The 27,665-nt window shown below is 35.6% G+C and overlaps 1 protein-coding gene across 2 annotated transcripts in view; it reads right to left on the bottom strand.

Moving 5' to 3' along the window:
- The window catches only part of PLS1 (plastin 1), a 113,575-nt gene that overhangs the window by 11,405 nt on the left and 74,505 nt on the right, over positions 1-27,665 (bottom strand). For both annotated transcript variants that reach the window (XM_045539390.1, XM_045539391.1), the window contains exons 5-12: positions 26,760-26,892; positions 24,597-24,678; positions 17,971-18,136; positions 17,747-17,889; positions 15,290-15,385; positions 12,384-12,579; positions 7,548-7,626; positions 4,142-4,256 (exon numbers count right to left, since the gene is read on the bottom strand). In XM_045539390.1, the coding sequence (XP_045395346.1) occupies positions 4,142-4,256; positions 7,548-7,626; positions 12,384-12,579; positions 15,290-15,385; positions 17,747-17,889; positions 17,971-18,136; positions 24,597-24,678; positions 26,760-26,892 (1,010 nt within the window). The remainder of the gene's footprint in view (positions 1-4,141; positions 4,257-7,547; positions 7,627-12,383; positions 12,580-15,289; positions 15,386-17,746; positions 17,890-17,970; positions 18,137-24,596; positions 24,679-26,759; positions 26,893-27,665) is intronic.

The following is a 27,665-nucleotide window of genomic DNA, read 5'->3' as shown; positions in this document are numbered from 1 at the left end:
AGTCATTATAAATTATATGTTTAGCCTGTTTAATAGGAATATGTACTATAGGAATGTATAGAATTTTAAAAAATAGAATTAAAAACAGATTCCTAATTTATGGAAAATAACATCAGCATGAAAATTACGTAACTATGTGAACAGTAGAGAGAAAAACCAGAGTATTTTCCATGGACACCCATTTCAATGGGAGAATTTTCTAGCAAACTGCAATAATCACTTACGTATAAAATGTGTTTCAGTGAAGGGCCATATGCTTTATTGTCAGTTTGACCAAAAGTCCTAAGGGAGATGGTGAGAAGGGAGCTCAGGGTTGCTGGTGTAGAGGCCTAAGAAGATGTTGGTATGAATGACCAGCAATGAAAGGGAAACTGGATACAGGTGCTAACATAAGGGAAAGGATGTGTTCGTTCTATTTATTGCCAACATTTAGTTCCAAATTTGGCAGAACATTCTAAAATCTAGAGAGGTACCAAACTAGAGAAAGAATGAGAAATTAAGTTCCTAGAGGTAAGCCATGCTTATGGTAGCACAGGATGAATATCCCTAATCTGAGAAGCCAAAATCCAAAATACTCCAAACTCTGAAACTTTTTGAGCACTGACACTAAAGGAAATGCTCATTGGAACATTTTAGATTTCAGATTTGGATAAGGGATGTTCAACCGGTATATTGCAGATATTCCAAAATGCAAAGGAATCTGAACTCCAAAACACCTCTGGTCCTAAGCATTCTGGATAAGGGATATTTATTCTGTACTTGAAACTCTAAAAATGGATTTACTCCCTGAGAATGTAAATGTAGAAATTAAGAGCTTGGGGCCACGAACTGAGCCTTGGAAGTACTAAGCTGTCAGGCTAAATGATGAAGAACCTGTGAAAGGTAAGAATGAACACATAAAAAAAATTGGAAAGTACAGTTTTACAGAGTTAATGACAGAAATGACTACCGGGCACTTCAAATACTTTGCACAAAAATGAAGCTTAGATCATTTGGACAATAAGAGTTACACAATGGGACACAAGGTTCCAAGTGAAAAGAAATACTGAAAAAACGAAGAAAGTTTTACTTTTATATATATACATATATATATATTTTTTTTTTTTAATCACCCAGGCTAGTCTCAAACTCCTGGACTCAAGTGATCCTCCCTGCCTCAGCCTCCTAAGTAGCTGGGACTACAGGCACTACCATACCCAGCTAATTTTTTTCTTTTTAATTTTTTAGAGCTGGGGTCTCACTATGTTGCCCAGGATGAAGAAGACTATTTTAATGGTGCAGCTTTATGAATTTTGTTAAGTGAAGGAAAGTGATGTCTATTGATGATTGCCCAAATTCCATAATTCCCTGTGATATATCATGAAAGTACTACTTCTTCATTTTTTAAACATCTTGAATGTATTTCAGGTTTTATGTTTCATTCTATAAACAGTATTTGTTGAAAGGAAGCATTCTGCATGATTCATTTGTGACATTTTGTAACTAACATAAAATTCCAGGTGTAATGAATGGTTCAATTTCTGTTTTCCTATTACATTTTACATCTGAAATTTTGAAGAAAAAACTTACATGAAATTAGTCAGCAAAATTTTTTGAATTCTACCCCCATGAAAAGAATTATAGGAAAATCAAATGAAATTAAAAATGCAGGCAGTCCAACCACTAGAAATGCTGAAAAATATAAATATAAATCTCTCATAATTATACCATTTAACTACTTTTAATATTATATTTCCTTTTTCTTGTTTGTTTTTTTGATACAGGGTCTCGCTATGTCACCCAGGCTGCAGTGCAGTGGCGTCATCATACATAGCTCACTTGCAACCTCAGATTCCTGGGCTCAAGCGATCCTCCCACCTCAGCCTCCTCAGTAGCTGAGACTACAGACTCATGCCACAACGCTCGGCTGATTTTTCTATTTTTTGTAGATACAGGGTCTTGCTCTTGCTCAGGCTGGCCTTGAACTCCTGAGCTCAAGCAATCCACCTGCCACAGCCTCCCAAAGTGGTAGGATACAGGCATGAGCCACTGTGATGTATTTCCTTTTAAAAGTCTTTTTTTTTTTTGAGACAGAGTGTCACTTTGTTGCCCGGGCTAGAGTGAGTGCCGTGGCATCAGCCTAGCTCACAGCAACCTCAAACTCCTGGGCTTAAGCGATCCTACTGCCTCAGCCTCCCGAGTAGCTGGGACTACAGGCATGTGCCACCATGCCCGGCTAATTTTTTCTATATAGATTTTTAGCTGTCCAAATCATTTCTTTCTATTTTTGGTAGAGACGGGGTCTCACTCTTGCTCAGGCTGGTCTCAAACTCCTGACCTCGAGTGATCCACCTGCCTTGGCCTCCCAGAGTGCTAGGATTACAGGCGTGAGCCACCACGCCCGGCCAAAAGTCTTTTTTAAACTTTTCTTTAAATTACAAAGTCTATAAATACATGGTCATTCTACAAATATGGAAAAATGACTATAATTCCACTTTGCATCTGTGTGTTTTGTGTAAACAAATTAGGTTCATATCATGTATATATGCAATTTTGTATCCTCATTTCCATGTCACATTTTACTTCATCTTACAGGTATATCAATTTATTAACCCTTTCTTAAACAACTAAGTTGTTTTCTTTTTTGTTCTATAAACATTGCTATGATTAGCATTTTGCCAGACAACTTGTTTTTATGACTTTTCATCAGGGCAGATAAAAAGAAGTGAAATTATTAGGTCGAAGGATTTCTTGAAGATTATTGACATGTATTACCAAACTGATTTTAGAAAGACTTCCTCTAACATTAGATGCAGTACAACAGTTTGTTTTAAATTGCACTTCTTTATTGTGGGTGAAAAGTTTTTCATATGTGTATTATTCATTATTGTTTTTTCTATGAACTGTTCAGTCATGTTGCTTTCCCTTTTTGCTATCATTATTTCAGTAGCTATTCAGTTTTCTTCCTTTGTATTCATAATATTCACTTTTGCTTACATTGCACTGTATTGTAGTTGTTTGCAACACATTTTATCTCTCTAATTTCTTTAAGGCTTCCTGAGGACCAACTCCATGCCTTGTACTTTTAATATCTTGCATAGCACTCTGTACAGGTAATAAGTAATTGATAAATATCTATTGAATAAATAAGTGATAACCAATAAAAATTCAGCAAGTTATTGAAATTATAAGAGTACAATGATGGTACATCTCAATGAATATTAAGTACTACAACTTGCTAACGATGAAAGTAGTTACATAAAGTGGCTGACTAGGCCGGGCGCGGTGGCTCAAGCCTGTAATCCTAGCACTTGGGAGGCCGAGGCGGGCGGATTGTGTGAGCTCAGGAGTTCGAGACCAGCCTGAGCAAGAGTGAGACCCCGTCTCTACTAAAAATAGAAAGAAACTATATGGACAGCTAAAAAATATATATATAGAAAAAATTAGCTGGGCATGGTGGTGCATGGCTGTAGTCCCAGCTACTCGGGAGGCTGAGGCAGAAGGATCGCTTGAGCCCAGGAGTTTGAGGTTGCTGTGAGCTAGGCTGACGCCATGGCACTCTAGCCTGGGCAACAGAGTGAGACTCTGTCTCAAAGAAAATAAAAATAAAAAAAAAAAAATAGGCCAGGCTCGGTGGCTCACGCCTGTAATCCTAGCACTCTGGGAGGCCGAGGCGGGTGGATCACTCGAGGTCAGGAGTTCGAGACCAGCCTGAGCAAGAGTGAGACCCCGTCTCTACTAAAAATAGAAAGAAATTATATGGCCAACTAAAAATATATATAGAAAAAATTAGCCGGGCATGGTGGTGCATGCCTGTAGTCCCAGCTACTCGGGAGGCTGAGGCAGTAGGATCAGCTTAACCCCAGGAGTTTGAGGTTGCTGTGAGCTAGGCTGACGCCACGGCACTCACTGTAGCCTGGGCAACAGAGCGAGACTCTGTCTCAAAAAAAAAAAAAAAAATACAGTCGCTGACTGAAGGGACTGCATTCATCTTTCCAAACATTTATTAACACAAACTTGTAAAAAGGCTATTTAACTTAAGACATTTTGGTTTGAATCAGAACTACGGGGACAGACCACACTTTACCAAGCCTTATGAAACTCTAAATCCTTTTTTATATGAGAATAACAATAATACTTTCATGGTCATCATTTCATTCACCTTCTTCATGTTCCCTCCAAGAGCAGGATACGGAGGTTTGTTGACATGGCTCCAGTTCACTGGCACTCGGATCATTTCATAGAGCTGAAAGATCACTAAAGCATCTGCAAGGTCACTAAAACAGGAAGGAAAAGTGGATAGAGGAGGAGTAAATGTTGGTATTAATACTACCTAATTTTATTAAGTACACTGAAGATGAACTTACGTCTTTAAAAACAAGATCATTTAACGCTTAAGAATGACAGGACATATCAATTTGACCCAGAACTTCCAATCTAAGAATCTGTCCAAAATTTTTTCATAAATGTTTACAAAGATAAATATCCAAGGACATTCACTGCCACAGTATTTATAAATTTGCAAACAAATGCCTGGCAGTAGGATGCTATTGAATAAACTATCCATAGTATGAGCTCCTGGGCCCCCGTTACACATAATAAGGTAGATCTCTATGTGATGATATGAAAAGCTTTGCAAGACACATTAAGTTTTAAAAAGCAAGTGGCAGAACACTTCATACAGTTTGATCTCATTTATTTTTCAAAAATCTTAGAGTCAAATGTATTTATATACTTGTATGTGCTAAGGAGTATTAATAGTGATTACCTCTGGGCAGGAAAAATGGAGAATGAGAAGGGTAGGGGAGAAATTATGTTTTATTTTATTCTACATACTTACATATTTCCTGAAACTTGTACAGTGAGAGTGAGTTCAGTATTACTTATATATTATGATTTTTAAGTACTTTTAAAAAATAATTATAAGAAAATCACCATAGCTACTCAGCAGGCAGCTATTCATGTTCAATAATGAGAGTTAAGAGGAGGAATTGATCAAGTAGGAATTCTCAAAGTAAAAGTACTATTTGGATTCAGAAAAATATGTTCTGGGAAGCTTAAAGTATATCTATACAGTCTTTTCAATTCTATATGCTAAGGACATAATGCAACAGCAATTGATCTTTTAAACTGCTAGCTCTGTGATGTATTATGTGGCTTTTCTCCTCCAACAGCTTATCCACTAAGTTATGTTGTGCTAAGATTCATATTAAAGTTACTTTGCATTCTCTGAGCACACATCATATGGCAGCAAAGGGGGCCAGGCCCAGTGCTGACTGATGGACAGAAAAAGTCTAATATGAAGGTACTTAAGATCTGATTAGGTTATCTGTAAGCACATGAAACATTTTATATTAAAAAAAGAATCACTTAGCCAGGCTTGGTGGCGCATGCCTATAGTCCCATCTACCCAGGAGGTTGAGGCAGGAGGATCGCTTGAGCCCAGGAGTTTGAGGTTGCTGTGAGCTAGGCTGACGCCATGGCACTCTAGCCTGGGCAACAGAGTGAGACTCTGTCTCAAAAAAAAAAAAAAAATACCTAGAGGAAAAAATCATTTAATTAAAAAAAAAAAAGATTCACTAAAGTATTTTTATAGGTTCTGGAATCTTATCTGTTTCACAAATTTTTCTTTTTTACTTTAAATGAATTCATTCTTATTGCTGTGTAGTGTGGTATTGTTGTTCATGTTTTGTAAATAGGAAAACTGAGGCCCAGAGAGTTGAAATGATTTCCAGAGACTTCAAGATAGTTCTAGAATGAACTGGTCATAGAAAAACTCCACGACTAATAATTCTTGAAATATATTTAGTAACTTGTTTAGAGAAGAGACTTTTCAATGAAAATCAATATAAATTATTCTAGTTGCTTTGGTATGGGCTGGGTATACTGTAGGTGGGAAGCTAAAAGTGCTTAGGGGTAGGTTTAGGAATATGACCTAGACACAAATTCATGAACATGTGGTTCTAGTGCCAACTATTAAATAGATATCTGGCTATTTTCCATATCCAATGGTTCTCTTTAAGGTTATGTTATTTTTGAGAATTTTCTGAAAGTAACAGTCTCTTTCCCAAGAAAAAAATCACACGTGCCTAGAAGCCCTGTGCTGGCATTTCAAGATAGATATAACTGTAATCAGATACCTTTAACTAAAAGATTTGGTCGATTCTCTTCTCCACTATTTACCCATAGAGAACTCTAGTGTTTTTGACATTTATGAAATAGTAATAATAAGTCTCAATAAATCTTAATCCAGTTTGAATTTATTCTTTAATTATAGAAGAAATACAACATGCTCATTGTAAAAAAAAAAATTGAAACAGTATTTAAGTTACTAAGATTAGAAATAAAAGTCTCATGACCATTTTCCACTCCTACTACCCAGGTTGCATACTTTGTTATGTACCTCTCCAGATTTTCTTTAAAAATTCATATACAAATAGCTACATACTCAATTTTTAAGCAAAATGAGACCATATTAGACCTATTGTTCTTTCCTCTCTACTCTGTATTATAGATATTCTTTCACATCAGTTCATAAAGATCAAATCCCTTCTCACCTCCAATATTTGAGTTTTAACTGCCCTGCTACTATAACAGGGGCTCCATTCTAATTGATGTACATCTCTTCTCCTTTTGCTGGAATTTACACATTCTTCAAGAGCTTTATAAATATGGATCACATCAAAGCCAGTTACCATAATGAGGCAAAACTGGTTTTAAATTTTAAAGAATATTTTGAGTATACACTAAGGAACAGAAATTACTGCATCATAAAACCTCAGCCAGTGAACTTGGTCTGTTATGACATTACTCTTCAGTTCATATTTAAATACAGAATTTAGTCAATCTTCTTTAAGCAATGTCCTTGATATGTAAATTATTAATAGACTTAGTTAATTAGACCTTTTTTTAAAAAATTTTTAACTAGCTGAAATTGAGTTCTTTTGCATTTTTTCAAGGCAGGCTGGTAGACTGTATAATAAAGAGAGAAGAAAGGTTTCCTCTCATCCACACTTAGAAACACATTGTTAGCACTACCAGACAGCCCAGGAAACGATTTACTAAAATATTTTATTAGCCCTACCAATGTTATTAATATGTTGTCATTTTTAAACAAGAAAGAATGAGATAATAATAATTACTCAGAGAAAACAAGTTATTTCTACAAATTAGAAATATACACAAAAATTATTCAATAATTAGGTTTTGGCAAAAATAAATGAAAAAGTGACTTATAATGAAAAATATTGCTAGAATAAGAATAATCAACTATTAACTGTTATTCTAATCTGTTAAAGTTGTAGTAATTTTCATAATCAATATCTATTAGAGTAAGGAGTCTCTTTACTGATTTATATCATCACAAAAATTGTAACTACTATTATCATATTCTTAAGTAATAGCTTTCTTTTAAAATCCATTGTATTGCCAGTTTCTAGCATTCTGAAACTCTAAAAGTTAGCTAAAATTCTTATGATTTGAGAAAATATACTCATGTAAAAAACATACCTACAGTTTGAAACTTGAAAAGTTGGACCCTGACAGTAAAACTGAAACAAAATATTTACCTGTACAAATGATTAATATATGGGTTGACTCCCAAGGAATTCATCCAGTTCCGAAATGTCCTCTCTTCCTTGCTCTCTCCTAGAGTAGACACAAGTTCACATTGATGATTCAGGACAAAAAGAATCAAGAACTATATGTTAAACCATTCTGGCAGGTACAAACTAGCCATATATACTTTGCCATGGTTCTTTAGATACTATAGTTTCTTGAGGAAAAAAAAAATCTCTTACTGCCAAAGTCCCTTCTTTCCCACTGTCTAGGAAGCCTCCATTTGCTCTAGATATCTCCTTCTAGATTCCCTAATTTAATATCTTTAAACTACTGAGTCACACACAGGTTTCTCTGTCTAGAAACGTAACAGATAAGCTTATGTGGTCAGTTATGAATAGATGCAAAAGGGAATGGCTAGACATTAATAAGACAAAATCTTTTAGCAGTCATGGTAACATCAGCACATTAAACAGAAATAGAAAAGCTCTACCTCTTTCCCCATGCAGTGTTTCTAAATTCGTACAGATTATGGTTTTACAAAGGAAAGTTTCTGGCATACAAATCTGTACTTTAATTATACCAAATGATGAAGGGTAGAAAGGATTACAGGTAATATAAAGACAGGCAATGAGGGGGATGTAACTATTTTCTAGGCTTACAGAGTTATTTTAGATTGTCGCTACTGAAAATACATAAGGAAGACAGAGCCCACACAGGGTGCTAAGAGAAAAACACATTTCATCATAGTAAGTTCCTGGACATCAAAGATCACCTCAGAGAGATAACTCCTGCAGGCACTAGTATTTCACGTATGATAACCCTACCTCCCTGAGTATTCCCTTCATAGCAGTGCTTACACCATCTATAAGGGAAATGGGTTATGGTGCACCATAAAGAGGGCAGGGATATGGGTTATTCCTGCCACATCTGCCTTCTAATCATCTCCTGATTACAAATAGTCCTAAATGACTATAATATTGTTTGTTCTTCAGCAAAGTTAGGGGGCGGTGGAATGGCCTAGTCTATAACTTTTCCCCAAACTCCTGAAACTGAAATATTTACACCATTCATCGCTTCTAAGTCATAGGCAAGTTCAGGTCACTCTCTAGACTTTGGCCCATGTGAGACTCACAGGACAATTTGGCATATAAATCTATAACCATCTGAGCTCTGGGAGCCCATTCCTGTGGACCCCTCCTTACAGTCGTCTTCATACTAAGTGCCACAGACAGTATAAACCTGCACACCAACAATGGGAAACAAAACCTTGTCAGATCTAAAGGATTCTATTATTTGTGCCAACTGTTCAGGAAATAAACTGCCCACAGTATGTTCATGTGGTTTTCAATGCCATTATCTCATGGCTTTCCCAGAATCAGCTTTAATTCTTGCTCTATTAAATTACATAGCCATATAATTTGCTTAAATTTTATTCCCTCTGGTCTGCACTAAAAGTAACTTATCAGTCTGTTGTATCTGCCACAACCACTTTATATAATCTACATGAGAATCTTTTTTGAAAAGAACCAAGCTAAAACTAAATATTTCTAGACTCCATGCCTGCCTTGTTTTTAGGAGTTATTAATCAGGTACAAATTAAATCTGTGTGCTCTCCCCAAGATCACATAAATATAAGCATACTATGATTAACAGCTTGATGCATGTGACTTAGATTTACCTTTTAGTTGTTTCTCTATTACTATCTGTTATAATGCTGTATATATAAATTTTTTCTAGTAATTAAAGAATTTTTACATTATTTCCAGCTAGGAAAATCCAAATTATGTCTTAAAATTACAAAGATTGAGTGTCACAATGGCTTAATTTTTAATTTAAAATATCCAAATTCTGTTGAACTTGATGATATAGTAGATAATATGTAAAAAGACAATAAACTTGCATTTTGATTGAGTTCTGAAACTATCTTCAGGGTTCACATTTCTTCCTATTGTTCTCAACTAATTTTATAATTATTTTAATTTTTGATACCTAGAAAGTAAAATAGATTTTATAAGTGAGCATTTATTTATCTAATACCATTTCAAGATGTCTTGGTAAATAAATGCTCTAAGCTATAGAAGCACTATGCATTTTTGCAAGAGCCATGGTAAAGCATTACAAAAACATATGTATTCCAGATTGGAAAATGTTGTTTGGATTACAGACAACTAAAGCAATCTCAGAAGTAAGATCTTAATTGCTGATATCCAATATAGAAAAAACTATAAAACATTTCTTTCATTTACAGAGTCAAATTGACATCTACAAATGATAAAAGTTTTAATAAAAATAACAAATATATTAAAAGTAGGCTACTAAGAGGGGAAAAAAGGAACTAACATTTAACACTTGCTAAATGTGCTATGATGTATTAAGTGCTTTCCTCCTCCTGACTATTAATAAATACTATATGTTAAACCCCTTCATTCATGATCACATTTAACTTGCTCTGTAAGTCTTCAAAATAAGTATTATTAGTCCTGCTTTACACACAAGGAAGCCAAGGCTCACAGAAGTTACTCAGAAATTAAATGGTAGAACTATGATTTGAACAAAGTCTTTTTAATTCTGTGGCCTGTGTACTTTCGGTCATCACAAATGAATTTTGAGATGATCTCTCTATACCTATCCCACATATTTGGCTCAATTTGATATAAAGATTTAATATCTAATTGGGCCTTTAATTTTAATTCTCTAAAGATAAAATTCTCTGCCAATGAGGACATACTAATATATGAATTTGGGATGTGATATGGTCAAGCTTCAAATTTCATGAGGATATATAAAAACACAAATTTACAGAGGAAAATATTCCAATGACAGTCAAAGTCCAATACATTTTTGGCAAATGTATCAGGATATACATATGTTCTCAATAAAGATGACTGATAAATATTTCCCACTTTATCTTAACAAATACAATAAATACTAATGGAAATATTTAGCAATCCCATTCACACTGAAAAATTCCAAAAGCATGCTGAACACTAGCAAAAAAATTCAAACGTGACAAATAGGGGAGCGAGCAAGTTGGAAAAGATATCTAGCAAGAATTTAGTGACTATAAAAAGCAGATCATTTTTAATATGCCACTCTAAACAATGCCTTCTACTGATACAGAGGGATTTTGAAATTTACCAGACTAATAAAAACTTAGCAGTCTTCCTTTTTGCTTAATTTTTTCAAGTTCTAATCCCTCACTCCAAATTTCTCTGAGCTGAAAAATCTACATTTTTCTCTATTTTTCCTCTCAGTTACATATCTACATAAAGAATATAGTCTTTATTTTACTGGACCTTCAGGAAGAATGCATTTAATCAGTCATATTCTTCAAAGAATATATTTGTTAAATCTCAAACTTTTTTCATTCATCACAAAACTGTAATTATGAAGTGACAAGAACATTGGAATTATGGTTGTGGCAATCAAAAAGAAAAAGATCATGAAACTGATTTCCTTGTTCTGTCTCACTGGGGAAGAATGGAATGAGGGTGCGTTATGTGAGAGAGTGAACACTGCAACCTCAAATTCTCCCTACCAAGAAGAATCTCTACTTTCTCCAAACCAGGGCAACTAGAGAGAAATTTTAGGATTAGCCTCTTCTGACAACTACCTCTCTCCCTACAACTGCCATCACTGCTGCCACTGTTTTTACTTTTAGTTCTGATACTAATGTAGGTGTTGGTATGCAAGTAGGTGAGGGTGTGAGGAGCAAGGAAGGGAAGGAAGCAGGGAGGGAGGAAGGGAGGGAAGGAAGGAGTGAGGGAGGGAGGGAGGGAAAGGGAAGGGGAAGGAAAAAGCAGAAAAGGAAAAGGAAGGAAGGGAGGAAGAAAGGCTGGGAAATAAAGATAAGGAGAAAGAACCAGATATTGAGAATGTTTTTGTCATTATGACCATTCATATATTGTAAGCTTTGATGACATTCAATAAATGTAACATAGCTAAATGATATAAAATAATCTGTTATGGAACCTAAATGAATCCTCTCAAAGATTATTTGTGATAAAAGTTTATTACAGGAAAGGAATACAGAGTTTACATCAAATCATGAAGTCCACTTGTCAAAACTGATTTCTAATGTGTTTACAACTACAATATCCTATCATTATAGAAGGCAAATTAGGTAGAGATTTTACATAATCAAAGCCTTGCTCTGCCATTCTAATTAAGCTTCGTTTGTGTTTCTTGCTTGTAGTCATTCATTCTATGGGCATATTAAGACAGAAATAGCACAGCATGAACAATGCAAAAAATAAAATATCAACACAGATGGAAAGAATAAATGGTACTAATAAAAAGAACATTCAGAATGAACATAGAGTATAGAAAACTACTAAATACAGTACCTACATTAGGAGGGGTCAAATCTGCATTTCACGAAGCAAAACAGGAAAGTATTATATATTATGAGACAGATAATGATAGACCACACACAAGACAAGTAATGAATACTGTAATTTTTTTCATGTGCACTAAAAACATTAAAAAGAGAACAACACTCGAGTCAAACTGGAGCTTTCAAAGGAGGAAAAAAAGCTACAAATTATTTTTTCCAATAGATAATTCATTGTCCATATTGACGGTCGAGTTATGTTATGTCATCATTTACGAGAATATTTTAATATATAATAGTTTTCACTAACCTCTTAGGGAGAAATGACAGATAAGATTTACCCCAATATTCTCTTTTAACCAAAACCAACAAGCACTTTCTAAAACTACGGTTTTTTACTGGATGCACATGCCTGCACACACTAAATTGTATCTCCTACCTCCGACAGTGAAGTAGAGCAATACCATAAGAAGATAAATATAGTGAGTCAATTAAAGGTAGAAAAACATACCTTCCAATAAATTCATATCGATGTCATTATTATCAGGCTTGTGTAGGCAGGGGTATGTGTTAAACAGATTAGCTACAAAAGCTAAATTAAGTTTAGGATTGCCTGAAACCACATCTGCAGGAGTAACAAACTGTCTGCAGCCCAGTTTGTCTGCTTCTTGAAGCATGAATCCAGCACGCTTCAGGTCATTTTTCTCCTAAACAATAAAATGAAACAAAAATGGTCACAACTAAATTTTTGATTGGCATAATTTTTTATTGACAAAAATACTTAAAGGCAATTACTTTTCTGCAAGTAATAACAACTCAAAATAAGATCAGAATGTGCAGGAATTCCACATTACTGTCCCCATTTCTTTTAAATCAAAAAAGAACAAGTCTGTGCGTATTCTTGCAGGAATCACAGAGTTATATATCACCCTCATTGCTGAAATACTCAACAAAACCCAAATATTGTATCAATAAACTCCTAGTGGTAAAATCATAGGTAACTTGTTCAAGGCCAACTAGTAGAGAGCCCTCTGGATAACAAGCTCCGTTGTCACACCCATTCTACACTGAGTGATACTTCTAGTAGACTCTTTTCTCAATGAAAAACAAGTTGGGATACATATAAAAAATTATTAAAATAAAAAGGAACTGCACCTTTCATAATTGCAAAATCCTGGAAACAAATGAAACAAGCCAAATATCTATAAACAGAAGAGTAAATGAATGAATTGGTATATTCACAATTGTATATATACAACAATGCGGGTGACTTAGAGATGTAAGTTCAAAAATAAGTACTAGAAATTTAAGTATATGATATCTTTATACACAGTTAAAAAGTAAAATAAGGCCAGGCGCGGTGGCTCACGCCTGTAATCCTAGCACTCTGGGAGGCCGAGGCGGGTGGATAGCTCGAGGTCAGGAGTTCAAGACCAGCCTAAGCAAGAGCGAGACCCCGTCTCTACTAAAAATAGAAAGAAATTACCTGGCCAACTAAAATATATATAGAAAAAATTAGCCGGGCATGGTGGCGCATGCCTGTAGTCCCAGCTACTCGGGAGGCTGAGGCAGTAGGATCGCTTGAGCCCAGGAGTTTGAGGTTGCTGTGAGCTAGGCTGATGCCACGGCACTCACCCTAGCCAGGGCAACAAAGTGACACTGTGTCTCAAAAAAAAAAAAAAGAAAAGAAAAGAAAAGTAAAATAAGTTTAATTTTGTAAGGAATATATGTGGATGAAGGGAAACTATATGAAAAGAAAAGCAAAAAAACAATGAACACAAGATTGAAGATGGTGGTTACCACATTGGGATGAGGCAGAGATGGAATAGAGAAGAACTGCACAGCTAAGTGTAAATTAATATCAAAGTCTTAGTTTTCTTGTTGGATTGAGGGTTTGTGTGGCTTATTACAACTTCAAAAGAAACCACCACAAATAAAAATAAATGTAAAGGGGCATGCATGGCCCCATGATAAGAGTGTATCATGACCAAGGACTATAAGCTATCTATTTCTGTACACCACAGTTGCAAAAAAATAAAAATGCAAATGAAATCAGAGAAAATGACAGATTGAATATTATTAAACAATGAAAAGTTACCAAGGTAGACATCAACAAATCACAGTATGTGGACTTTACTTAGATCTTAATTCAAATGCACTGTGAAAAGAAAATTTGACATTTATGAGGCAATTGGAAATGTTGACTAGATATTTTGATTATATTACATATTGTTAACTTTTTTAGCTATAAGGTAATGTTTAATACTAAAAAAGTGTATTATCTTAGAAATACATATTGAAATATTTATCAACGAAATGGTATGATGTCTAGGATTTGCTTCAAAATAATATAGGAGAGGAGGGAAATAGGGAATAAATGAGATAAGGTTGACAATGAGTTGACAGATGTTAAAACTGCAGGATGAATACATGATAGTTTAGTATACTATGTTTATTCACTTTTGAATATATTCAAACTCTTCCATAAGTTTAAGTTCTTCATTTTTTGACTAATTTGCAAACTCTGCATAATTTGCAATACTAAGTTTCTGAGATATTTCATTATAATAATGTGAGATATAATTAGTAATGACTCATGTTGCCTTTAAAACCAAATATTATGGATACTGCACTGTAAGTACTTCACATACTTTCATACAATCTATATTCTTATAGCATTTTAATGTTTAGATAGAACCATCCCTAGTACTTACAACTCATGCTGAAAGAGTGAGATTCTCAGGAAATGTGTTTGGTGGCTAAGGATCTGTACCAGACTTTCCTACACCACAGATACTAGGAATGTCCATCTTTTATTTTGTGTATTTCCAAATATAAGCTAGTAAAACTGATAATCAATTGCTTAGCAATCTAATAACAGCTTGTTGCTCCTTTTCCTGGTACATATTGACAGTCACAAAAGCACCCTGGTGAGTTCCAGTTGCATTGCACCAAGGAAACGTGAATATAGGACTGATTCCACAAATACGCAAGGTCAGAATTCTGCAATTTCCTTTCTTCAGTCATTACAGCCAGATGGCTTAACATGGAGCCTGGGGTATAAAAAACTTCTAAAGAACAAAAAGCCAAGCTTTAATGACGGGAGGATGACTCCACCAGGGAATGCTGCCTGTAGAGAACTGCACTCTAAATTTGACAGTACTCACTAGTCAAATTCACAGAAAGTGTAACAGTGGTTAACAGAGCCTGGGGGAAGGGGAGAATGGGGTTATTGTTTAATTGGGTACAGAATTTTACTATGGGATGATGAAAAGATTCTAGAGATGGAAAATGGTGATGGTTGCACAACAACATGAATGTATTGAATGCCACTAAACTGTATACTTAAAAATGGTAAGTTTTATGATATGTATATTTTACCACAATATACAAAAAAAAGTTTAAAACTGCACTCACATTAAATCCTGAAAGGTCAATGGCAATGGCAGGTCCATCTCCCCGGTCACCTTTAGGGGCAATCTGATTAAGCAGATGAAAATAGGCTCTCGAATCCTTCAAGGAAAGATGAGAAATAACATTTTTAAAATGAACAAAAACATCATTGAATTTAGGAAAAAAGTGCTCAAACTGAGGAAACTGCCCCCATTTCAAAGAATGAAATAACAACCTAGTAAGCTTAATAATACAGAATTACTTGTAAGGTCCTGGATGCACCATGCTATTTCACTTTTCAGACCGTACAGCAATGCTATGCTGTTCCCTACACTTGGGGATAACCTCCTTCACCTTTGTTATTTGTTTGTATACTCAAGCACCAGTTAAGATTCAGGTCAAGCATTATCTCCTGGAAGCCTTCCCTGGATTGCCTAGAATGAACTAAGTACCCTCGTCTATATTATACAGCACCCCTTGCCCACCTCAATAAAGTGACCACACTGTATTAAATCATCCAATGTAGTCACCTCCAAAGATGGCTATCATAATTCTTCCCTACACATACATGTACCTCCTTGCATCAAAAGGCAGAAGGCATTTCCCCTCCCCCTTAATTTGGACTGGGCTTGTAATTCACTTTGACCAATAAAATGCTGTGAAAATGATGTTCTGGGGTTTCCAAGACCAAATCTTAAGAGCTGCTGCTTCTTCCCTCTTGAAGTTAACCTCCCCACCTAAGAACTACAACTATCTGACTGCTCCTAGCCCAAGCTAGCCATGTGGAGGAACACTACGGCACCAGACATGTGACTGATGCCTTTGGGCACCTTCCAGATAAGCCCAACTGACAGCTGAATATAACTGAGTTAGTGATCCCAGCCAAAACCACATGAAACAGAAGGGATCACCCAGCCTAGCCACAAAATGATGAGAAATAATAAATCATTATTTTAAGCCATTAAGTTTTGCATGGTTTGCTATACAGCAATAGATAACTGAAATATCCATCTACCGGATGTTTGTCTCCTTGTGTAATTGGTAAGCATCCCAAGAGCTGAGTCTTTGTATCCCCTGGGCATAATGCCGCACAGGAGGAGCTTTATAAATGTCTGATGAGCTGAATTTTAAGATAATTCAGAATAAGAGAAAATCCCAAAATAAACTTTTAAATCAGCATGTAATAGATGAAATTGGAGAAATACAATGTTACTTCAAAGCAAGAGACTGACATCGAAGCCATTATGGAAAAAACATAACCTGACTGAAGTGGTAACGTATCTCAAGAAGGAACAAGAATTAGAGCCAGCACTGAATACCATGGGGGAAACAAAAGCATAGAGAAGAAGAATGTTTGCAGGGACTCAGTTTGGCAATGCCCATCAAGGCAGTGATCATGGGAGAGTTACGGTTAGGCAAAAGTGAATGTTATAGTTTCCTTGACAAGGCTCTCCCAGTAGAGATGGAAGTGTTTCAAACTACTTTGACTGAGATACATCCCCCTTAAGATCCCTTCTGTCTACTGATCCCCTTTGTTCCCTGTGCCTTCAGATAATTTGGTTTCCTGTTAACTGCTTATTGACAAAGTGAGACTAAGAGTGTTAAACTGGTAGGGCCTACAAGGGCAAACAGTTCGGCAAACAGATGTAATTCTCAGTCGAAATCAATGGACTGACATCTTCATTATAATCTAATAGACCTGTAGCATATAAAATGGGAAAGAATGCTTTAATTTGCTGAGGCTCACCTTGCCCCTGTCAGAATAGCTATTATTAAAAAGTCCAAAAACAATAGATGCTGCAACAGTGTATGCAGAGAGACAGGAATGCTTATACACTGTTGGTGGGACTGCAAATTAGTACAACCTCTATGGAAAACATTATGGAGATTTCTTAAAGAACTAAAAGTAGATCTACCATTCAATTCAGCAATCCCACTACTGGATATCTACCCCAAAAAAGTAATTTTATCAAAAAGACACCTACACTTGAATGTTGATTGCAGCACAATTCACAGTTACAAAGATGTGGAATCAACCTAAGTGCCTATTAATTCATGAGTGGATTAACAAAATGTGCAGTACATGCCGTGGTGTACTACTCAGCCATAAAAAGAAATGAATTAATGTCTTTTGCAGCAATTTAGATGGAACTGGAGACCATTATCCTAAGTGAAGTATCTCAAGAATGGAAAAACACCACACATACTCTCTAATAATTTGGAACTAACTGATGAGTACACGTGGGCATAGAGAGAAGTAAAACTCATTGGAAATCAAGAAGGAGGGAGGGGGAGGAGAACAGGGATAAAAACCTGCCTAACAGGTACAATGAACACTATTCAGGTGATGGGCACACTTGCAGCCCTGACTTAAGGATTATAAAAGCTATCCATGTAACAAAAACATTTGTGCCCCCTTAATATTTTGAAATTTAAAAAAATTTTGCTGAGGCTAGTAAATTTGAACATTCAAATATAAACCTTAATGTCTTGACTGAAGTTGTTGATTGTACGCCATCCTGCATTGGTCAGGTGGTAGTTCACCCATCGCAACAGTAACTCCTCAGGAGAAAGCTTCATCAGCTCCTCTAGATCCTCACCTTCATTCAGCAATGCAATCAAAGCTGAGAGGAAAATACTGAAATGTAATTTCTTCCTATAGTGAGTACATGTCAAATGAATAGTAAATACTTCTATCATCATACCTTCATTTCTAGAAATCTCAATATCAGCAAAAAGACCAACTTTGATGATCTGCCAAAGAAGTCCCAAGACCAAGTGAGGTTTTCCTTCTTTGAGGTCCTGTGCACCAATATTCACCACTGTACAACCAATGGCCGAGGCAGAATTCAGGGCCAGATTTAAATTTTCCTAAATTGCCAAAAGAAAAATACATGTGAAGAAGTACTTTCTAAAGTCTAAAGTTAGCTATAACAACAGATTGAAGAAATTTCAGATTTTTAAACATAATATTTACACAACCAAAATATCACTCCTCAAAAAACAATCCACATGGTTTTAACCATTACCTGTATATGCCAATGACTTTCAAATCCGTATCTCTAGCCCATACCTCCTCCAAGCCCCCACTCTAAGCTCTCTATATCTATGTATGCACTTGGTTATATCCAACCGGATATTCTACAAGTACCTCTAACTCAGCATGTCCAAAACTGAAGCAAATTTTTTCACCATGCTTCCCTGGTCTTCCTCTCATTCCTGTTAAAATGGGCTCTTTCTTATTTATTTACTGTCTTTGTTGATAGGACCAATCCTTCCTAAGCTAGAAATCTAAACAAAATCCTTGTTGCTCCTTGCTTCTCACATCTAATCACCAATTTCTGTCAATTCCACCTTATAAATACCTCTGAAAAGTGTCAGTGCCTTTCTTCAATAGTTTCCTTACTTTCTAATGACCATCCTTAGACTTTCTCTCTCCAGTACATCTACAACACTCTGCTGTCGGTGATCTTAGCAAAATATAAATTTGATAGTGTTCCCAACCTTTAAAACCCTTCCAATGTTCCCTGTCCCTCCCACTATTACCTCTCACTCCCTCTGTTCCAGCTATACAGGGCCTTTGAACTTGCTGTTCCCTCTACCTGGAACACACTTCCCCCAAATATCCACAATTACTTTAACACTGTGCTCAGATACACCTAAATTTATGCAGCCTTCTCTGACCAGCCTACAGAAAATAGCAGCATCACCCCCACCCATGCTGTTACTCGTTATTCCCTATTTACTCCTTATCACTCTTTGGCATATTATATACTTACTTGTTTCTTACTATAGCTCCCCCAATTAAGAATCTGAGCTCTATATTACAGCAAGAGCTTTAATCTGTTTGGAACTGCTTCTCCAAGTACTTAAGTACATAGTATATGTTCAAAATATTAATAAATGGATGAAAGGGTAAAAGTAAATGAGGGCATGGAGAGAAAGGAGAGGGTTAAAGTTCAAATTCTTAGTGGGGATAAATCAAAAACCCTCAGGATTTGACTCTGGCCTCATCTCCCAACATTCCACATGTACAGTCTATGCTTGGGCCAAAATAGAAGGTCCTTTTCCTTTGGCCTGTAACACTCCCTTTTCCTCAAGTCACAAGCTCATTCCTCAAATCAAGCACCATCTCTTTTACTAAGATTTCTCTCAGACCGGGTATGGTGGCTCACACCTGTAATCCTAGCACTCTGGGAGGCCGAGGTGGGAGGACTGCTTGAGGTCAGGAGTTTGAGACCAGCCTGAGCAAGAGTGAGACCCCGTCTCTACTAAAAATAGAAAAAATTTAAAAAAAAAAAGATTTCCCTCAATCATCTTTCCACACAAAATTAGTCACTCCCTTCCCTATATTATCATACACTTTTGTGTATAAGCCTTGCATATACACAAAAAGGGAGAAAGGGAATTGTTATTAACATTTATATAATATTACATTATATAAATGTTATATTTGAATGACTTTCCCCTAGAAACTTCAGTACTATCAGTTTATTAGTGTTGGGTTGATGATATTTTCATTTCTGTAAAGTCCTCATTTGGAAGCACTTCTTTAAAAAATGATGTGCAATTCAGTTTTAATTCCAGCAAATTTTAAAAGTAAGTCTTAAGATGGATTTTTTTTTTTTTTTTTCTGAAGCAGGGTCTCACCCTGTTACCTAGGTTGAAGTGCAGTGGTGTGATGATAGCTCACTGTAACTTTGAACTCCTGGGCTCAAGCCATCCTCTCCCCTCAGCCTCCTGAGTAGCTAGGGCTACAGGTGCACACCACCACACCTGGCTAATTTTTTAAAAATTCTTTGTAGAGACAGGTCTCACTGTGTTGCCCAGGCTGGTTTCCAACTCCTAGCCTCTAGTGATCCTCCCACCTCGGCCTCCCAAAGCACTAGAATTACAGGTGTGAGCCACCATGCCTGGCCTGAAGATGGATTTTTGCAGATGGGAAAACTACAGCACTGATAGGTTACACAGTGGCAGAGGCAGGGTATGATCCAGTGGTCTCCAGAGCTCATCCTCTTAAATCAGCATGCTATACTGCCATTCTCATATGGTGGTAGTAATAGCAACTACATTAAGTAGTTGGTCACAAGTAGTTAGTAATAGGTTGGTCACAACAGCAGCAAAGTACAGAGGTTCTCAAAGCATGGTGAACATTTCAGTGGATTTCTCTTGCAGTGTGCTAAAGCGATTTATCTTGCTAGGCTCCAAGTAAATGGCTGTATCTCTTGGGGATCATTCTGGGTTGATTAAAGTAAGCATTTAAAATTAAATTATTTTTGTAGTAATACTAAGCAATGTTCATTTAAATATAGTTCTCCCAAAAGCAGCAGGACCAGAGAATCCTTTAACATCTTTATAACCTCATAATTCACTATAAATAAACATAAATATGAAAACAGTCAGTAAATTGCAAATATTTTATGGAAATCTTAGAAGATTTTTAATAGCTTCAGATGCTTTTAAGTTGCCTTAAATCAAATCAATACAACTTTCAAGAGAAAGCTTCTGCCAATTTAGCCTTGGCCACTAATATTTTTCTATTTTTTCTTCTGAGAGCATAAAGGATTTTTGCTTCAGTTGTGACTCCCCTGAATGCATGATCAGGGAAAAGAACGAGACTGAAAATGATTGCAACAATAGTATTAATGTCACAATAACCCATTTCATGTGCAATTGACAGCATGATACTGTGGGCCAAAAGAAGTATGTAACTTCACTAAATTGATTGTAATAACTAGTAAGAACCAAAACTTTCTATCACTACTCTCAGCTTAGACACTGACAAACCACTCCTTACTGTTTACATTAACATGATTTTGTGTGTTATTCTGCATGTCTTCACTGGCATGAATTTATTATTCCTCTGTCTTCATTAACATGACTTTATTCTTCCAGGAGTTTTTAAGCCTAGGCAAAAGGTTTGGTTTTTCATTGCGGGCAATACCTAGATCCATTAACTCTGCAATGGAAAATAGCAATGGACAGTTTATGCCCTAAGATTCTTTGACTTCCTCACCTTGAAAACCTCCCCTTGCTTTTTCTACCAATTTTGGATTGTTGTATTGAGGTCCTTACCCAATCTGAATCAGACTCCTCTCTCATATTGAAAGATCCACCTTAAACCACAATTCCATTTCTCAAATGCTGCCCTCACCTTCTCAGCTCCAAGACACTGCCAAAGCTTTGCAGGTGGTGTTTTCTCTTACTGCAGTAAGTTGTAAACTCAGCTTTGTCTTATCAACAGTTGTGTTGGTGAAACAAGGAGAACCAGCTTTTGATGTTAATTTTATTCAAAAAATGTTTGCTTTATAAGTATATCAAATGTCTTACAAGTAATTGGCTTTAAAAAATGAATTGAAAGTAAGGAGTTGCAATGTGCTTCCTTCAAGTAAACAGTAGTTTTTACTTGAAAAATACATTATTTTCCTTCAAGTTAGTAGGGAATAAATGGCCACTATCGTCTAAAAGCCAGTTCTAAACCTTCTGAACAAGAAGCAACAGGCGAACTCCATATACAGGTTGCTATCTAAGTCTTACCATGGACACTGCCCTAAGTGCCCAGCCTTCCTTCCTGAAGATTTGTGTTAGTGGGGAAAGATAAGGACAATGAAGAACCACAAACAACTGGGACACAAGACAGGTGGTCCTTCCTGTGTTTCAGAGTCTTAAACCTGTAAAACCAGATACTCCACCTTATAGGAATACTCATAAAAGACTGGCAGTTTATCTTGAACCACTCAGCTATTTTCTCCCATCTTTTTTGTGCATCAGTGAGCTGACTATGCCTAAGATAAAGCCCACCTTACCAGGTAGAAAAATTTATACTGCTGTTTTAGATGGCTTCTCTGTCCCTTTTATTTTGGTGAATTAACTATCTATCTAACTCTTTATTAACAGTCTCAAATATATACTGTAAGTTTTGTTTTAATTTCATATCACTTTGCAAAGTTTCATTTCCCATGAAGGTTAATTCCAGACGAATAAACTTTGTTTATTTATTTTTTTTTTTTAAGAGACGAGATCTCACTATGTTACCCAGGCTGGCTTTCAACTCCAGAGCTCAAGGGATCCTCCTCCCTCAGGCTTCTGAGTAGCTGGGACTACAGGTGCATGCCACCATGCCCAGCTCAGATAAGTACGCTTTTGTTAATGATTTTTAGAGAGCTTTGCTATATACTCATTGGGTAAGAATAAAGGCATGATTCATTATTCAGATTTCATCCTTATTTTACATATCATCACTTTTACTCCATTTGACATTTATAATGTTTTCCCTACTTAAACTGTAATTTTATATAAGGTAAAATTAAGGTCATTTGTATGTGTACTTTTGTATACATTTGTAAGTATAAAGTATAGACATATATACTTTGCATATATCAGAGTATATTCATTTCACTGGACTTTTTTTTACATGTAGTAATGAACAGATTCAATTTCCTATTACCTGTGTTAGTTTCCTGAGTCCCGAAATCACTACCATCTGTTTTGTAGAGTCTTATTCATATAATTATTTTTTCTTTCAATAGTAATAAATAAGCACGTGAATGTAGCTCAGTAGTACATTGGGTAGAAGAAGAAAAGATGAAAAGTGTCCAAGATCATAATCGAGTTCTGTTCTTAATTAATCTGTCATCCCTTGCTTTCATAACTACTGTACATCGTTTTCATCCTTTTATCATTCTCTTCTTCCATATATCATGATACTACATAAACTTTTCATTTTAAGGTAAAAAAAAATATTATCACAATCTTTACAATCTTTTACAAATGAAATAGGCTTCCTCAGTGTAAGGTTTCACGTGAAACTAGTTTTCTAGAGAACCCATTCCCAGAGCTCTAAAATCCTGAACAAGACAGATATATTACCCACAGTAACACTCTGCCCCTTCTCAAAATCCTTAGTCTTTTCTCATTCTACATTTTAGTACCCTCTGTCAAGCATCCTAAATACTATTACCCCTACTCATATTGGAAGAATGCTATCTCTAAAAATAAAACTATACAATACTTAGTCCCTCAGATCCATTCTGCAGCTACTGCAAAATATTTACAGACTATTTTTTCTTTATTTTCTAATTCACTACATATAAGGATTAAAAGTAAAACCAAACAATAAATTTAGACAATAGTAAGTAATGCTGTATCTCAGATTCAGTGCCAGAAAAAAAAATTGTTACACATGTTACACAATTCTGTATCTAAATATAAGGTATTCTAAAAATAAAGTAGATATGAATATTTTCAATAATCATGGACATCAGATGAAGATCCTTGCACGATATGTTTAAGAAAATAATCTTTTGATAATTACAATTGGAAATAGGCTTCTTTGAGAATGGTAGTTTCTACTAGGGATATGCAACATTATTGGCAAGTGGGAGACAAGAGAGCAAGTAATCAACATCCAATTCTATACTTCTTAAGGATAACAGGAAATGGGGGAACCCCTTGGATAGTCCAAGACTAACCATGTACCACTGCCCTAAGGTCCTAGATGCTATAGAAGATATTTCACAACTTTAGCAAAATCGAGGATTGCATTTGCCAAATGAAGAAAATAGCTTAGCAGTATCTTGATTTTAATAGCTACTGTTGTGACCACACATTAAATAGTTGCTATTACTACCACCACATAAGGGTGGCAGTATAGCACTGTGATTAAGAGGATGGGCTCTGGCGCTAGACCACTGGGATCATACATATCCTGGCTCTGCAACCATGTAAGCTGTCAGTGCCTCAGTTTCCTGATCTGTAAAATCAGAGTATACACCTTATTATAAAGTTGCTGGGAGGGGGATCAAAGGGCAATTCACATAGTATTTGTAGAATAGTGACTGGTACCTAGTAAAAATATTAATGTTCACCCATGGGTCTAGGGATCTGGAGAGAAAAAGTGTGATAAATATTGTATAAATCTGTGTACTTTAACAGATCTGTATGGAGAAACCAACTACAGAACCAACTAGTACAAAAAGAATAGTTTAAAATTGTGTGAAATGGTAAAACATGATAAAATTGAAGTGTTTTTTAACCAACCAACAAGCACACTGGCATCAAACAAGTATTCATTTATAAAATAACTCAATAATTATAATAATATAACCTTAATACTACTAACTTAAATAAAGAAAACCATCCAAAGTACTTTGACTGTTAATTTCATTCATTACAAAATGCAGCTGAATTTTTATTTGATAAAAACCCAGTGTTTACAGGAAAACAACATTATGTCAAATCAAAGGTTTTCCCTGGGCCCAAACATCCACTTATAAAGATCTTACATTTCTCAGCATAGTAATGTGATTATAAGCAAAGGGAAAATACTTACAGAAATAGTGAAAGGGGTGAGCTTTTTCTTATTAATAGCTCTTTCATCAATTGTATCTGGTTCAGATAAATTGATCATTTTGCTAAAGAAAAAATGAGAATAAGTTAGTTTAAAACTCCTAGAAACATTTTTAGTTTATTTTTGCAAGCAGCCAAAACAATTCATTTCTTTAAAATATTAAACTGTAGGCTGGGCACATTTGCACATGCATGTAGTCCCAGCTACTTGGAAGGCTGAGGCGGGAGGATAGCTTGAGTCCAAGAGTCCAGGAGTTTGAGGCTAGCCTGGACAACACAACAAGACTCCATCTCAAAAAAAAAATATTAAACTATAATTCAAGTCAGAAACTTAATTTTTAAAATCTAAGAAATATACCTTATCTTAAAACAAATCCATCACTCACTGAAATAGTAATCTTGGCATTTTCACCTGTTTAAAAATATTTTTTTAGGGGCAGGGTCTTTCTCTGTCACCCAGAGTGGAGTGCAGTGGCATGATCATAGCTCACTGCAGCCTTAACTCCTGGGCTCAAGTGATCCTCCTGCCTCAGCCTCTTGAGCAGCTACAACTACAGACACATGCTACCATGTCTGCTAATTCTTTTAAAATTGTTTTTTGTAGAGACAGGGTCTTGCTATATTGTCCAGGCTGGTCTTGAACTCCTGGCCTCAAGTGCCACCTTGGCCTTCCAATGTGCTAGGGATTACAAGTGTGAGCCACTGCGCCCAGCCTCTCATTTTTCTTAACCATCCTGTATTTTCTTTATGTGAATCTTGTCTTTATTCACTTAATGATCATCATCAACATTCAGCAGCCTGAAATGTAAACAAAGAAATTCTTAAGAAGCCAAATTTCATAAAGTAGTATCAACACTGTTAAAATTACTGGTGTTACAGAAAGATAAGGAGCCAGAGATTTCATGTAAGATGTAATTTAGACATTTTAAAAGAAAAATAAATTTTGTCTCTATATTTTAGAATAGATTTTATCTTTTAGAACAAAAATAGGAAAATACCCATTTGATTCATATTAAGAATTTCTCTGAAGGTCAGAGAAAAAGATTCAGAATTGTAGATGGAGGTCAAAGTATATTTTACACATAATGTCCTAAAAACTGATATCATGTACTTGTGGTTAGGTTTTATTTTCCTTTTTAAGTAAAAACACAGAAATGTTCCAGAATGAAGGAAATGTTCCAGAATGTTAGTAATTAATTATGGGGGGTAACAATATTTGTGATGGTTATTTTCTCCTTTGCAAGTTTTCTATATTTTTATAAACTTAAAGAAAAAAGACACCTGCTTTGTATAAAGTATACTGAGACTATAGTACACACAACAAAGACATGCTCTGAGAGAGTTTATCATCTACTGAGCAGAAATGACTACAAAGAACTAAGGGTAACAACAAGGCTGAATTAAAACATTCTTTTCATTTGGGTACAAATAAGGTATGTCTTCCATTTGCATTTCCTCATGTTTCTATTCCAGTCAATAATCAACATTCCCTCCCTGGGAAGTAAAAAAAGAAAACCTGTCAACATTTTAAAATGTATCACAGGAATAAATTCAAAAGCTTCCTGGCATTATTATGGTAATAGATGTAAAAGGCACCAGAAAAATAAGGGATTGTATTTGAAAGAAAATTTTGCAACACATATACAGTAGTACTTAATGTTCTATGCAGTATAAATCCTTCAAGACCTAAGTAGCTACTAATTCCAAAAGATAACAGATTCACTGAATAATAGTTTTCACAGAATGTTCATCAATGAGGACAGAAAGAATATAGCTCCCTCGCCAGGCACAGTGGCTCACACCTGCAATCCTACCACTTTGGGAGGTAGAGGCAGGAGGATCTCTTGAGACCAGGAGTTCAAGATCAGCCTGAGCAAGATAGCAAGACCCCATCTCTACGAAAAAAATAGAAATATTAGCCAGGCATGGTGACGTGTGCCTGTAGTCCCAGCTACTTGGGGAGGTAAAGTGGAATGATCACTTGGGCCCAGGAGTTTGAGGTTGCAGTGAGCTATTATGACACCACTGCACTCTAGCCCAGGCAACAGAATGAGACCCTGTCTCAAAATTAATTAATTAAAAATAATTAAATAAATATACATATATAAAAAAGAACATAACACCCTGAACCAGATGCTCAACTCACCAAAGAAGGATGCCATCTGCAAGTGACTTGAAAAGACTGCCATCATTGGGATTCATAGGTAGAAGATGCTTACAGTCAGGGTCGTTCTCCAGGGCTTTGTTTATCCAGTTAACAAAAGCCACTTTTTCTTCCTCTGAAAAGAGAAAATCTTGGTAGGCAATTCTCATTTGACAAACTCTATCACACTACAAAGACATACTTCTTAATTTCTGCTCAAAGATAATAAATGACTATTATTAAAACTCTACTAAAACACTACAGGGTTTAAGAAAAGGAGAAAGGTGAATTCATTCCACTTCTTCATCTCACCATATTAGGGGAGAGGAAGGTATGTATTTTAAAGAAACACAATAAATATTTGGTTTGATTCGAAGATCTTTCCAAATATTTATTGCTTCTGCAGTCAAATGCACTACCACTGAGCTATACCCCCACACCCAGTGCTTCTGAAATTTAATGAATCAGAATGAGACCATCGGAGATAAAATAAATAAACATATATACATTTAAATAATGAAAAAAATACAAGAAACAAATATCCATGGCAATAAATTCCACCCCTCAAAAAAGATTTAGAGAGCTATGACTTTCGGCCTACAACAGAAATACTAAATTCAGTCAAGAGTTATTAAAATGAATAAAACAGCTCCATTTCTGTAGAATTTTTGCTATCAAAAAACTGACACAAATTTAGATACCAGAACTACTCTTGGCCATCATCATCAACTTCTCAACATATGGTTTCTAGTATGGGTACATTGATCTTTAGGCAGAAAATGTCATTGGGCTATGCAGTGGGGCAAATAGGAAGGAGTAAAAATGTTCTACAACTTTATCATTGTTTCATAAATGTAAAAATAATTTAACAATCTAAATCCTCAAACTAAATAATCCACATTCCCATCA

Source organism: Lemur catta, chromosome 1 (assembly GCF_020740605.2).
Source record: "Lemur catta isolate mLemCat1 chromosome 1, mLemCat1.pri, whole genome shotgun sequence".
Lineage (NCBI taxonomy): Eukaryota > Metazoa > Chordata > Mammalia > Primates > Lemuridae > Lemur > Lemur catta.
This window is presented reverse-complemented; position numbering and strand designations above follow the sequence as displayed.